The sequence below is a fragment of the Lygodium microphyllum genome, chromosome 4, assembly GCF_053477565.2.
Source record: "Lygodium microphyllum isolate KBCC chromosome 4, Lygodium_microphyllum_v1.1.10, whole genome shotgun sequence".
Taxonomy (NCBI): Eukaryota; Viridiplantae; Streptophyta; class Polypodiopsida; order Schizaeales; family Lygodiaceae; genus Lygodium; species Lygodium microphyllum.
The window spans coordinates 92,729,563-92,743,407 of record NC_141138.1 but is presented as its reverse complement, the minus strand read 5'-3'; the positions used below and the strand labels follow the sequence as shown (position 1 = coordinate 92,743,407).

The following is a 13,845-nucleotide window of genomic DNA, read 5'->3' as shown; positions in this document are numbered from 1 at the left end:
TCCAATCGCTACCGTCTACACTCCATGGTCTAACTTGGTGGCCCTAGGTCTACCTTGGTGTATGAAGCACTTGGCCTCAACCCACAAGGATCAGTGTGAAGGTTCCTAAAATACCTCCAAGTGATCACATTGTAATCCATCAAGATTGAGAGTAGTCAATTGTTGCACTTGGTTCATAGAAAGTGAGAGATGAGGAGGAGTTGAAATTTACCTCTCTGCCCACAAGGCAAAATCATACCTCCTTCTAAAATAACATGTGATTGAGATCTAAGACCAGACCCTAGGAGAAGTGAACATATAACTCTTTGTCACCATAAACTTCCATATGAGGAAAACACTCAACTTATCAAGTCCACCCATCTATCAATCATTTTCCATTAGGAAAAGACGATTACCTGCTTTCCAATTTAATATGGTTTTCTTTAGTTTTCTAAACAAAGCATGCTAATAAGTTACTTGACATTCAAATGTAGCTTCCTTAATTACTCCTTAACAACGAGATCATTTCACATCTTTATTAAGCACAATACAAAACTAGTGAAAATAGTCATTTCAAAACATTTGCATTATTAATTAATAGTCTTTACATTAGATTCTTGCTCATATAGCACATACAAAAATCTACTCTCTTCTTTGGAGCGATAAACCAATTCATAATTCACTAGCTCTTAATGCTCACCGCATCATACTCGTATAGATTTCTTCTCCATTGTAGGACCAACTACATAATTACCTTTTTCCTACTAGATCCCCCCTAGTTACATGTTGCCATATAAGGAAACTCTTTGTATGGGTTCTTCCTACCTAGATGTTGGTTATATGCTCATAGATGGAACAAAACTATCTCAAATTGAGCCCTAGCAGAGTTACCCTAGGAGGAGGCATAACATGCTCAAGATTGTTCTTTTTCGAGGCATACGTAAAGATTTATTAATTTTTGATTGTAAATCACAATCAATGAACTAGTAACTAGCTAGTACTTCTCAAGTAGAATTTTATTGTTTATCGAAAAATGACATTTAAACTTTTAATATAACCATAATTTTCTGAATTTGATGGTTGAATTAAGTCAATCCTTTGATAAAATTTTCATGCGCCAAGAATTACATGCTTTTACTAATGTGTGAGCTCTATCATGCTAATAATCCAAACTTTTCATCTATTCTACCTAGCATATGGGTTGGATAATAATTGCAAGCTCTTTAGACCTCATGATTTTTAATTATTGGATATGTACAACCATTCCATTTTATTATTTTGAATATTATTATATATTATTTTAGAATATCCTTTAGTCCTTTGAGGTTTAGTTCATAACTACGAGAGTAATAAATTATAGTTTTTATGTAAGCAAGATGAGATGTTAAATATTGACAAAAATTCAGGATATGAATTAAAGAATTCAACTTGTTATCTATGCATTGTTTCTAATGCTTGACTCATACCTCATGCAAGATTGTTAATATCTTGACTTTTCTCTAAATTAGTGACGTGCTTGTATAGGAAATTTAATGTTCTTTCCTTTCTTTTGAACAAATACTATTGATGATGTACCCTATTTATGGTTAATTCCCATGGTTTTGACTAGGGCACTTCACCAACATATTTATGAAATCCAAATAGAATATCTATTATTTTGATAATAGTGAGGTAGTTAAGATATATTTATGTCTATTTTGTGAATTTTATCCATTAAAAATGGAGTTAATTTATTAGTTCCATAAATTTTTGTAAGGAGAATAAGGTTCACTTCAAAATTTGTGGATTGTGTGAATATTCAAGCATTAAAAAAAACCTGTTTTTTTACATTGGAATTGATAGCATCGTTGTTTGGCTATTGCAATCAGTGCTAAGTGACACTAAAGACAAACCTACCATGTTGAAAGGCCTTGTCTCATGAGACAAGTTGACCTTTTTGCTTTGCAAAGGGATATGATGGATGAAGAAAAAGAAAGTGGATAGGACAAGGCAAAAGGGTTTTGACTTTGAGGAAAGTGCGTCAAGAATTTTGGTCTTTGCCTTGTCTCTTGCTCTTGAACACTTGTATTTTATCACTCCTCTCTATTGGGAAAAGCTCTACTATCACCTACCTCTCTTCTAATTACTCTCAATCAATCTTCCTTTTATACTTGAGGAGGGGAGGGTGGTGGGAATCCCACTTATATCATGGGATTTTTGAGGTGTTAGCATGTGGTAAGTGGAGGAGAAAATATCTAAATGTCTTAATTTCAATTATCCAAGTGTCAACATGACTTAATTTCAAGGGAGGGAGGGAGTACAAAATATCCTTAGGATAAAATAATAAATAGTGGGAGTTTTGTCATTTGATTCTCAATAATTTGGGGAGAGGGGTACCCCATTTAATGAAATTCGGAGGGGGACATATCTATCTATCTATCTATCTATCTATCTATCTATCTATCTATCTCCCCCTCTCTCTCCTTCCTCTTCTCATATAATTTTTAAAAATGTAATTAATTGAAGCAGGGGCGGAGAAGAGTCACATCCATTAATGGGGAGAAGTTTTGATAGGATAATTAGTTAAAATTTTAAGTAAATAAAAATAAGAAGGGGTGCTGATTTGATAAGGAGGATGGGGAGAGGGAGGGGTAAAAAGGCTAGGCCACATGCTTATTAGATGGATGGGAGAGGAATGAGATAATGATGATGATTATAGGAGAGAGGAGAGAGACAATGAAGTGGCGAGAGGAAAGGATCATGGTGGCTATTCAATAACAAAGGGAGAGGGGGTATAATATTTAAATTATTTTTTAAAAAAGTAATGATTGGGAGAGGGGAAAATGGTGGCCTATTGCAAGCCACCCTCCTTATTCGTTTCATCTCCTCATCTTCTTAACCTTAATAAATAAGACCAATAATGTAGAAAATACACATCACAACAAATATAATCTGAGCAAGGAGTAGTAAACACACATTAAATACGAGAAAAAAAAAATACTTTAATTTCAAATGAACTAATACAAAGATGACTCTCCCCACCCATGTATTTCCATTGTAAAGCTTAGATAGATGGAAATCCGAATAGATGATAGACAAAGAGCTTTAGGATAGCTAGAAGAACTATGACTAGATAAAAGATAGATTGATGATGGCTTTAGAGGGGTCTTCCTTTTATAGCCCAGGAAGGTTGTCTGATCAACATATTCAACATATTATAGTCGGCTAGGGAATATTTCAAAGAATATTCTTTTTACTATGTTGGCAGGCCAGGGTGTTGTCTCGAGACCCCGTCAAGGGGGTTGCTGGTCCCCTTAAGATCCCATAGCTACCCAAGGGCTGCTTTCAAAACCCCAAGACCTCAAAATATGGGTCCCTGACAACTCCCACAACTCAATGCATTGTGCCTTGAGTTGCTACTAACACAATTGCATTTAATCCAAAGGCTAGATCCACAAAGATCACCTTTTTACCACTCGATCACATAGACCTCATCTAACATACAAGTTACGACCCAACTAATATCCATGCTCACACATGGCTTCTTCTCATAATGGGGGTCTTAAAACTTAGAGCACCATGGACCACTAGCAACTCCTTATCTTGTTGAACCAAAGAAATATAATAGAAGAAGAAGAAAGTATGCACGATCTTTTCTTTGACATAAACACAAGATTAGGTAAGCATGTGATGGCTAAATTACTTCTTCAAGCAACAATGATAGTGGCCTACTATCTTGAGCTTTTAGAGGATACAAATGTAACCAAATTTACTAATTGCAATCACCTTCTTTCCAACAATACTACTTATGACAAGGCTAGCCCTCAAAAGTTACATGATGAGCAATACTTGCATGGAAAAATATTTGAAGCTACTCCTAATAAAATAAAGGAGGAAAAAAGAAAGGAAAATAATCTATTCAAAAGAAACATAGGTGAACCCACTGTCACATCACCTAGGGGCCCTAAAGTTAGGCACATCCTATGGCCTTAGTTGTTAGTAGGCTCCATTCCCAACTTCCTAGCTATTTTCCCACCACACAATCTCAGAGCCCATCAAGGGTAAGACACCCCAAGGTCACTTGGTAAACCTGTCACCCTGAGTGATGCACCACACCTCGCTTTTCACCAACTAGGTCCTCAAGTGTGGGGCAACACTTTGAGCTTGTTTGGAGTTTGATCCATCTCCTAGTTGCATTTTCATGAATAGAAATCCTCACAACCCAATAAAGTAGCAACACCACCTAAGAAGTGCACAACTTCTGATTGCATGTTCATAACATGGACATGATCAAAAGCACCAAATACATCACTAGCCCTTACACCAAATAAGTGTGCTTCTTGCAAAGACAGGCATCACATGAAGATATACTACAACAAGGCTACACTTATTGAGACAAAGCATCCGATCAAAATAAATGACACTATCTTGTGATGAAAAAGACCACAAATTTCTATGTTAGAAGAAAAAGATTCTCCCGAGGTGATGGTTGGTTTTTAATGTACTTCATGCATGAAGTTCTTATGAAAGCAGAACTACATTAAGGTGCCACTTGCCAACCATCGTTTGCCCACTAAAGGAGGATTTTCTAAAAGTGGTTATTATTTTCCTCAAGTAGAAAATGCATTTCTACTCCGGATGTCATGCAATGGATGCAATCGATTGTCGCCAACTTCTTTGGAGAGGCCTTCATTTCTCTGCTCGTCGGTTACATGATGTATTGCTCGCCGACAGTCAATACAAACAAAAGATAAGAGCCACGCCATGCGAGGCCTGCAACTCGACCTGGCATGGTGATGACTAGCAAGGGCATCGATGCCACACCTTAAAAAATATATTCCAGTCAAAACGATAGACAATTGGGACAAGCTTGTTAAGATTCTCTCTGCTGCTACTGCATCCAAATGCCGATTTCAACCCATTGCAGGAAACAATGCCTAGACTACATCGCCTATCTACCTTTCTGCATCGGCGCCTCTCTCTCTCTCTCTCTCTCTCTCTCTCTCATAGACATGAACATGCCCTGCTACCATCACGGACAATCCTTCACTACAGCACGGCTCTGCGTGTTAACAAAAGCAGTCAAGAAAAGCTCTCTCTCTCTCTCTCTCTCTCTCTCTCTCTCTCTCTCTCTCTAAAATCACTGAACCATTATAAAACTACCCATTTCCCTTGCTTTCCATAAACCTTCCCAAATTTTACTTCTGGTTCAAGGCACAACCTCCGTTTGAATAACATAACATGGACAGCCATTCCCTCTTATCTCTGAACTCCAACAACCCTTCCAATGACGCAGCCATGCAATCACTTGATCTCGATCCACATCCACCGTCAAGGGCACAAACAACAAGCTTCATGCTTCTCATACTGCTCCAAACATTGCTGACGATGCTGTCTGTTCTTGGGCAAGCTCTTGATATATGCATCCAAAATGTTAGGTTCTTGGAAGATGAAGAAAGCGATGATGACAATGCCTTTATTTGCAACAGCGACCTTCTCTACGGTTGGCCTTCTGCATTGCCAAACATCATCCCTTGCAACAGCCACCTATGTCTTGGTGTGTGAAGCCAAGATCCTCAATCAATTGGTGGAATCATTATGTGTCGTTCATGCATACGGATGATGCCAAATTCCAAGAGGTTTTTCAGCTTCCAGTTGCTTTATTCGATCTAGTATATTCACTTGCCCACAATAACTTGCACCAAGGTCGGATTCATGTGTATCTTCAAAACTTGCCTTGTAGAATATCCTCAGAAGGTCCAGAAAGTGGCCATCACAATCCGTCACTTGGCATCTTGCATGCATTGCATAGATGTCTCTGAGCATTTTGGATGTGGAAGTTCAACAATTTTCAAAATTATTATTGCATTTATTGCAGTGGCCTAAAACAGATTCCAAGGTAACTGAGATGGAGAGGTTCTGCGCTCTCCATTCCTTTCCCGATTGTTGTGGTGTCATTGATTGCCACTCACCTCAAGCTAGACTTGCCTCCCCTTGAAGGTAGTGTTGATTGATACAATCGCTATTGATGCTATAGCATGATTATCCAAAGAATTGTGGACGCTGTCATACATTTTCTCAATGTTAACACTGGTCGGCAAGGTTGCAGTCACAACACAAAATTGCTACTAAACTCCACTTTCTTCGACCTTTGCCATGGCCAAAGAAGATTAATTGGCGCTCCCTTTGAATTTGGGGATCTCTGTATCACAGAATACATTGTGGGTGATGGAGGGTTCTTCCATGGCTGATAACACTTTTTCAACGTGATGAGCTCACTAACAATCATAGGTGCAACTACAACTACATGCAATCTTAACGATCATGGTGGAATGTGCTTTTGGTAGGCTGAAGCAATCCTAGCTGTACCTTGGTAAGACCATTCAAAACCCCGACTTAGGCTCATTGCTCAAGATTGTAAATGCTTGTTGCATTCTACATGATATACTAGTAGACCACAATGAAGAGGAGTTGGAGGCCCACGAGCATGTGGATTTGAATGATCATCTAGTTAACAATCCCCATCTATATCACTTCAACTTGGACGATGAGCTAGATATTTATGGTGACCTAACTACTAGGAAGAGAGAGTTGGTTAGAAATAGCATGATGAAGCGTGCCGACATTATGTGGGAAGAAAACGACCTACAATAGTTCAAGACAAATGTGCATGTGCATGTGCATGTGCTTGTGCACAAAGCATGTATCTACATACGCCTGAAATTTGAATGCACTCAGTGTGACATCTAAGATTAATTACTTATAAAAGTTCTTACTTTTTGTGCTCTAATTATGTGTTTTTTTATTGGTCCTTAGCCATTCTCTAGCATACCCTATTTGTTACTTGCCATTAAGGTTGGTAGATGCACGCTTCAATTGCATGGTTGCATGATGGTATTGTCTTGAAAAAGTGGTTTGTGGCTACAAGCAAGGTTTATGAAGTTGCACATTGGAGCTTCTGGTAGAGATGCAGGTTGAGAAAGAGAAGAGATATAGACACACGATTTGTGGTACTGAAGAGTACCTCAATAATGATTTTAGATAGGTATATGTACTATGTACAACCTGGCCCTTACAAGCAGACACGAGCACTGCCCTTTATCCCAACAACCCCCCCCCTAAAGGCAGTGTGCCCAAAGGTAGAGGAAAAGAATCAGCTAAGTATTTACAAAGCTAAAAAGACTATACCTATCCAATACCCATCATTTGCCGGCAATGGGCAAACCTCTCTGTTGGAAGACCTTTTGTGAGGTCTGTAGGGTTATCTCATCAGTGTGCACCTTGACCAGCTCAATGCTCTTGCTGTCAAGTACCTCTCTGATGAAATGATACTTCACCCGTATGTGTCTTGTCTTTGCATGAAAGACAGGGTTCCGTGCTAACATGATAGCACTCTCACTATCACAATGGAGAACAAGAACCTCAGCTTAGCAACCAAATGTGACAGCCATAAGGCCTCTTTGCATGTCTCAGTTGTAGCCACATATTCTGCCTCCGTAGTAGACAGTGCAACACACTTCTGCAGCCTGGATATCCAAGAGGCAATCCCCCTGTGAAGTTAAACACATACCCTGTAGTGGACTTCTTGCAGTCCACATATCCAGCATAGTCCGCATCCGTAAAGCCAACGACAGATGTCTTCTGCTTACCAAAGCAGATGCACAAATCCTTTGTGTCCTTGAGGTATCTCATAATACCTTTCACTACTTCCCAATGCTTCTTGCTAGAGTTTGCCATGTACCTGCTAACCACTTCCATTGCAAAGAAAATGTCGGGACGTGTAGCAACCATAGCATACATCAAACTGCCAATGGCTGAAGTATACGGAATCTTGGCCATTTCAGCCTTCTCATCATTAGATGTAGGGCTGTCCTCTGCATTGAGTTTCACATATGGAGGCGATGAAACTCCAATTGCTTTCCCCTCCTCCATATTGAAACACTAAAAAATCTTGGACAAATACTCCTGCTAAGATAGACACAGTAACCCCTTCGATCTATCTCTGAGTATCCGCATCCCAAGAATGTGATTGGCATCACTAAGATCTTTCATGTCAAAGTTGCCATGAAGACTTTGCTTCAATGAATCCAAGGCACAAGTATCCCTGCTAGCAATTAACATACAGAACCAAGATAATCAGGCTACCTTCTTGGTGTATAAGTAGTGATCAACTTGACTTCTTTGAAAGCCCTGACACTGCATGAAAGTATCAAACTTATGATACCATTCCCTTGGTGCTTATTTCAGCCCATAAAAACTTTGTTTGAGCTTACAGACCATCTTTTCTTTGCCCTTAGCAATAAAACCCTCAAGCTGTTGCATATATATTTACTCATGCAGATCACTATGTAAGAATGCAGTCTTTACATCCATCTGTATGAACTCCATATCTTCAGCTGCAACCAAGCCCAAAATGGTTCTTAGAGTAGTCATCTTGACTACAGGAGAGAAGATCTCGTCAAAGTTAATTCCATGTTCCTGCTTGTACCCCTTTGCAACCAACTGTACTTGTACTTTGGCAAAGAACCAGAAGTGACCTCCATCTTGTAAACCCACTTGCATGGAAGAGTTTTTTGCACTTTAGGCAACTGCACCAAGTCCCAAGTACCATTCTTATCAAGTAATTCCATTTTCAACAGCATGGCCTTGAACCACTTCTTGTTGTCCGGTCTAGTCATTGCTTCCTTGAAGCATGACGGTTCACCACAATCCATCAACATGACATAATTTGCAGCATATTGCGCACCAGGAATAAACATATTTGACTGCCTTGAAGGTCTGGTTGACCTACGCAGCAAAGGTTTTGCATTTTTTGGCTATTGGGCCTGCAAATCTGCATTTATAGGTTGCTGTCCTGAAATATAGGTCTGCAATTCTGCATGTACAGCTTGCTATCCTGGAATACAAGCCTGCAATTCTGCATGTACAGGTTGCTGTCTTGAAATTCCAGCATGCTGTCCTGACAGTTCAGGCTGTCCTAACTGCATGTTTTCAAGCTGAAACTGTGGTGTATTATGGGCAATACCTTGTTGGTCATTTCCAGCACCATTTCTTGCATTTTCAAGAGTATTTATAGCAGGTATACAATGCTGTCCACTGAGCACAAACGACAGTCTAAAAGGTACATCCTCCCTAAAAACAACCCTCCTGACTTCCTCAGTCTTCTCGGGCTGCTTATGCATGCGATCTTCACGAAAGATGACGTCATTGCTACATACTATCTTTCTTTTCTCGGGATCCCAAAGTCTATACCCCATCTCACCCTCGTCACCATATCCTAGGAATACGCATTTATAGGACTTTGGTTTCAGTTTGTTGTGTTCTTCTTTCCGTATGTGCACAAAAGCCTTGCAGCCAAACACTTGCAAATGAGCATAAGAAGGTGGCTTGCCTAACCACTCTTCCTAAGGGACTCTCCCCCCCAAAGACCTGTTCGATGACTTGTTAATTAGATGAACGATTGTCATAACAGCCTTTGCCTAAAAGCCATGGGATAATGCACCATGAGACAACATCGTACAGACCTTATCCTGTATGGTTCGATTCATGCGCTCTGTAACTCCAATTTGGGATGGATTATGAGAGGCAGTGAGCTCCCTTTTTATTCCCTTACTGTCACAAAATGCCTAAAAGGCTTTGGAGACATACTCTCCACCGTTGTCAGAGCCAAGACACTTAAGTGTCTTATCAGTCTGGTTATCAACCAATACCAAGAATTTTTGAATATGGTACATGCCTTACATTCTGAAGAGTTAAGACAAATCTTTCTTCTCTTCCTTATTGTCATTCGTCTTCTTGCCCTTCCCTTTTTCTTTCTTCCATTTATAGAAGTCATGTTTGAAGCGACCCTTGTTGCCACAATGATGGCATTCAACATCCTTATTACGTGATTTACTATGTCCCTTGCTATCACATTTGCCTTTCTGCTGTGATCTGACTCTAGTATGCAAAGCACTGGAAGACTTATTGGATACATTGTTTTGCCAATTCATTTCTTTCATAAGTAGAGTACTCTCTACATCAACATATAAAAGCATAGCATTAGAATTGCTCATAGCAGTCCTGAAGGTATCCCAACTCTCTGGTACAGTGCAAAACAAAAACGTAGCTTTGAACTCATCATCAATATTGAACTTCAAAGCGGCAAGTTGGCTGAAAATGGAGTTAAACTCACTAAGGTGAGTAGACATTGCAGTACCTTCTTTCATACACAAATCCATGAGTTTCTTTAGCTAGTAGAATTTGCTTGTAGCACTCTTTTGGGCATACAATTCTTCCAGTCACTTCCAAATGTCATAAGCAAAATCCAACCCTTCAATGTTAAACAGTAAGGCATCAGAAATCGATAGCTTGATGGTCGAGCGTGCAAGCTCATGTAGCTCATCCCAGTCGTCCTGCTCTACGTCAATTGGTTTTATTCCCTTTACTTTAATTGGCTTTGCTTGCTTCTTTTGCAACAAGATATTATAGTACTACTTTTGCCAAACTGCAAAGTTAAATGCTCCTTCAAGCTTCTTGATATGTATAAGATGATTGTCACTACTGCTAGCCATGATTCACAGCCAAATAATTATATGACAGCAAATGACAGCTAATGCCAAGCAATGGAAGCTCCAAGATCCACTCAGTAGTATGTTAGGAATATCCCCAAGTATGTAGCAGCAAAAATATACATCAGTTCATTGCCCAAAATGCCTCAAAAGCATTCAATGATAGTAAACATGTAAATTTCCTAACAAAAATAGAGTGCAGTCCTGAAATTCGTGACAATACAGGTGGTTGTATTGCAATTCAAGAGTGCAGTCCTGAAATTCCTGACAATATAGGTGGCTGTCCTACAATTTAGGAGTGTAGTACTGACATTCAAGAAAAACCTGTCCTGAAAATTCAGAACTAAAATAACCTCTTAGACTGACTAAGAAGCAAGACATAATGCATACGTAGTCAAAATGTCATTCAGCCTTGTTATTCCAGGAGTCAAATCTCTGTCAAAACCAAACAAAATGATGAATCTAATCACCTCAAAATGATCTTTAATCATGGACATAACATCTCCAAGTCATGTAGCACCAAATGGGCATTAGGTAGTCATTACATAAGTGAATCATAAGCATTATTTACTCAAGAAATAGTTGCTGCCCTATTTTCAGCCACAAATATGTTTGCAAAATGAGCCAAATCCTTGCCAAGTTTAGCTCAAAATGGCCTCAAGACAATGCCACATGGTTCCCAAAGCATCCAATATCAAGATACATCCAAATAGCTATCATATGAGAATCAATCTCAAGAGAGTAGGTGCTGCCCTGTTTATTACAGATTTGAATATTGTGTATTTCAAACCTGAAGGTGAATGTATACCAGCCCCGAGTGTAATACTACACTTTAATGCTCAATGCTAAGCATTAGATGCGAAGTATGGAGCACAACCATGATGCCAAATGAAGAGGAGCAGCTGCTGTAGGTCTTAAGCATGTTGAAAACCAAATTTGCATACCCACACTGATGGCGCCTTCAGCCTTGAAGACATTGGAATGCTGGTCCAAGTGTTGGAGATGATGGGGAGGATCCCCAAGTGGTCAATGATGACTGCCAATAAGCTCAAATGAAGAGCGAAGCTTCAAGCTTCAAGAAAAAGCTTCAAACCTTGCTGCCCTACTTGCAAACTCTTAATAACGATTTTAGATAGGTATATGTGCTATGTACAACCTGGCCCTTACGAGCGAACACGAGCACTGACCTTTATCCCAACAATGATTGATTCGGATCCTTAAAAAAGACAATTCTTGGCTATGTTTATCAATGGTTTTTAGGGCTTTTAAGCAATGAGCAATAGGGTTAATCTTAACATAAAATATATTACTAACAATATATTCAAGAAGGGCTCAAATTTTCCTCTACAATAAGTTATTCTAGCTCTTTGAATGTTCAACCTAGCTTAAATTCTCACTTCCACTTTCTCGATTGTGAGTCATTGGGATTTATAAACAATTTGATTCGACAATAATCTTGTTTTGGTAATCCTACATTTGACACTCACAATTTCATTGGTGAATATCTTAATCAATCTTTCTTTGATTCTCTTTTCATGAGATCGACCACTATATGTATTCACTTTTTTGGAGTGGTTTTAGGTGTGTTGCAGCCTTGCTACACTTGATACTTGTAAATTTATGTCTATATATACGTACATGCATAGATGAGTATATATGTGTACATATGAACAAAAGGACTTTCTATCTAGGCCAATATTCAAACATCCCTACAAATCACCTACATGTAGAGAGACATCTTATTAGAGGAGTAAATCTCTATTAGCTTACCCTTGAGGCATACAATATAATTTATCTTTATGCACAAGCTTGACATTATCTAAGATAGTTTGCATTTATTATGGTTAGATTCAACTTTAAGCTATATCCCAAGGTGTCATCTTTTGCTTAAAACAACAAATGTACTCAAATGGGCCATTCACTTACACTTAATGTATTGCTATGTGAGTATTTCCTCTTATTATCTTCTTTGTCACACTTCAGTCTAATAGACATGAAAGGCCTTCCAACCAACTCAACTATAGCCAAAGATAGTTAGAAAATGAGCTAATGAGTCACAAGACTAACATTACCAAAGACCATAGAACCCATTTGCCACAACAATCCCACAAACCCGACCAATGTGACCATGGTCTCCTCTATCTCTCTTTTTTTGTGAAAGAGCTTAAATCAAATGAAAGTATTCACATAAGGTCTTTTGACAACAATGAAAATCCATACTCTCTCGTTTTTTTTTTTCGTGAAGAATATTTACATCCAGCCTTCAGGCCAACCAAACAGAAAGGATACAAGTGTCACATTTTTACATCGAGATCATTAGGCTAGCAAAGAAAAAAACACAGATACAACTAAAAGTCTACCGCAACTCTAACACAAAAAAGTCACTCACAGACGACAGCTGGAGTGGAGCGAACAATACCCAGCCAGGGAGTAGCAATGTCACTAAAAACCACATCAGCTGAGACCATAGATGAGATCTGCCATAATACTAAACCACGAACATGGACCAGCTGTCCATGGATACCCTACTGAATAAAAAATGAAGGCATTCTAAGTACGCCAAATATGCCACAGGCTGTCCATCTAAGGAAATGGAAAAGGTAGGAATAATTTGAATGCAAAGAAGACGAGGAAACCATCTTTTCCATAATCCACGAACGAACTGATATCTGGTGCTAAGCATACGGGACACAAAACTCCAAATTTGTCTAGTAACATGGCAAGAGACAAAAAGATGAAGCACTATTTCATCGCATGTAGTACAGAACACACAACGACTAGCAAAGATCTTGCGGGCTAGCAGCACATCGCCAATTGGAGACTCCCAATTAGTAGCCTCTACGTGAACACTTTACCCTGATACCAAACCTTAGACTTCCAAATCTGGATGAATCTTTCCTTTCCTGGCTACTTCTAGGTTGTTGGATTGGCCTCATAAATATTTGCACAGAGATTAGTTTAATCGGATGGCTCGTTTGGGTTTGCAGACAGTCCTTGATGGTGTCATTCCTAGACAGGCTCGTCTTTATTCTTTTAAGCGTATCCGTCAACACTTCTGAGTACCTCACAATTATCATGACATTTGGTTGTCCTTACAAGACAGGCTTTTGAGGTTCTCCCCTTTGCCAATATTACAGCCGTCCTTTCCCTAGCGTGATTGGAAGTTTGTGATTCCTGATGATTTTGAGAAAAGGTCAGCTAACCAGATTTATCATCAAATGGTGGAGGCCAAGAGATGGGTCACGGAAAAGGCTAATAAAGTATGGCATACTCGGGATACCATGCTCTCTCTCTCTCTTTTTTTTTCGTAAAAGGTAATTGTATTAATTACGAAGAA

General features: G+C 39.1%; 1 protein-coding gene across 1 annotated transcript in view; it reads right to left on the bottom strand.

The window, feature by feature from the left end:
• Positions 1 to 4,605: 4,605 nt before the first annotated feature.
• Positions 4,606 to 13,845, bottom strand: part of EMB25 (DEAD/DEAH box helicase) — a 213,783-nt gene continuing 204,543 nt past the window's right edge. The window contains exon 16 of the mRNA XM_087676228.1: positions 4,606 to 5,020. Within this exon, the coding sequence (XP_087532354.1) occupies positions 4,991 to 5,020 (30 nt within the window). The 3' untranslated portion in view covers positions 4,606 to 4,990. The remainder of the gene's footprint in view (positions 5,021 to 13,845) is intronic.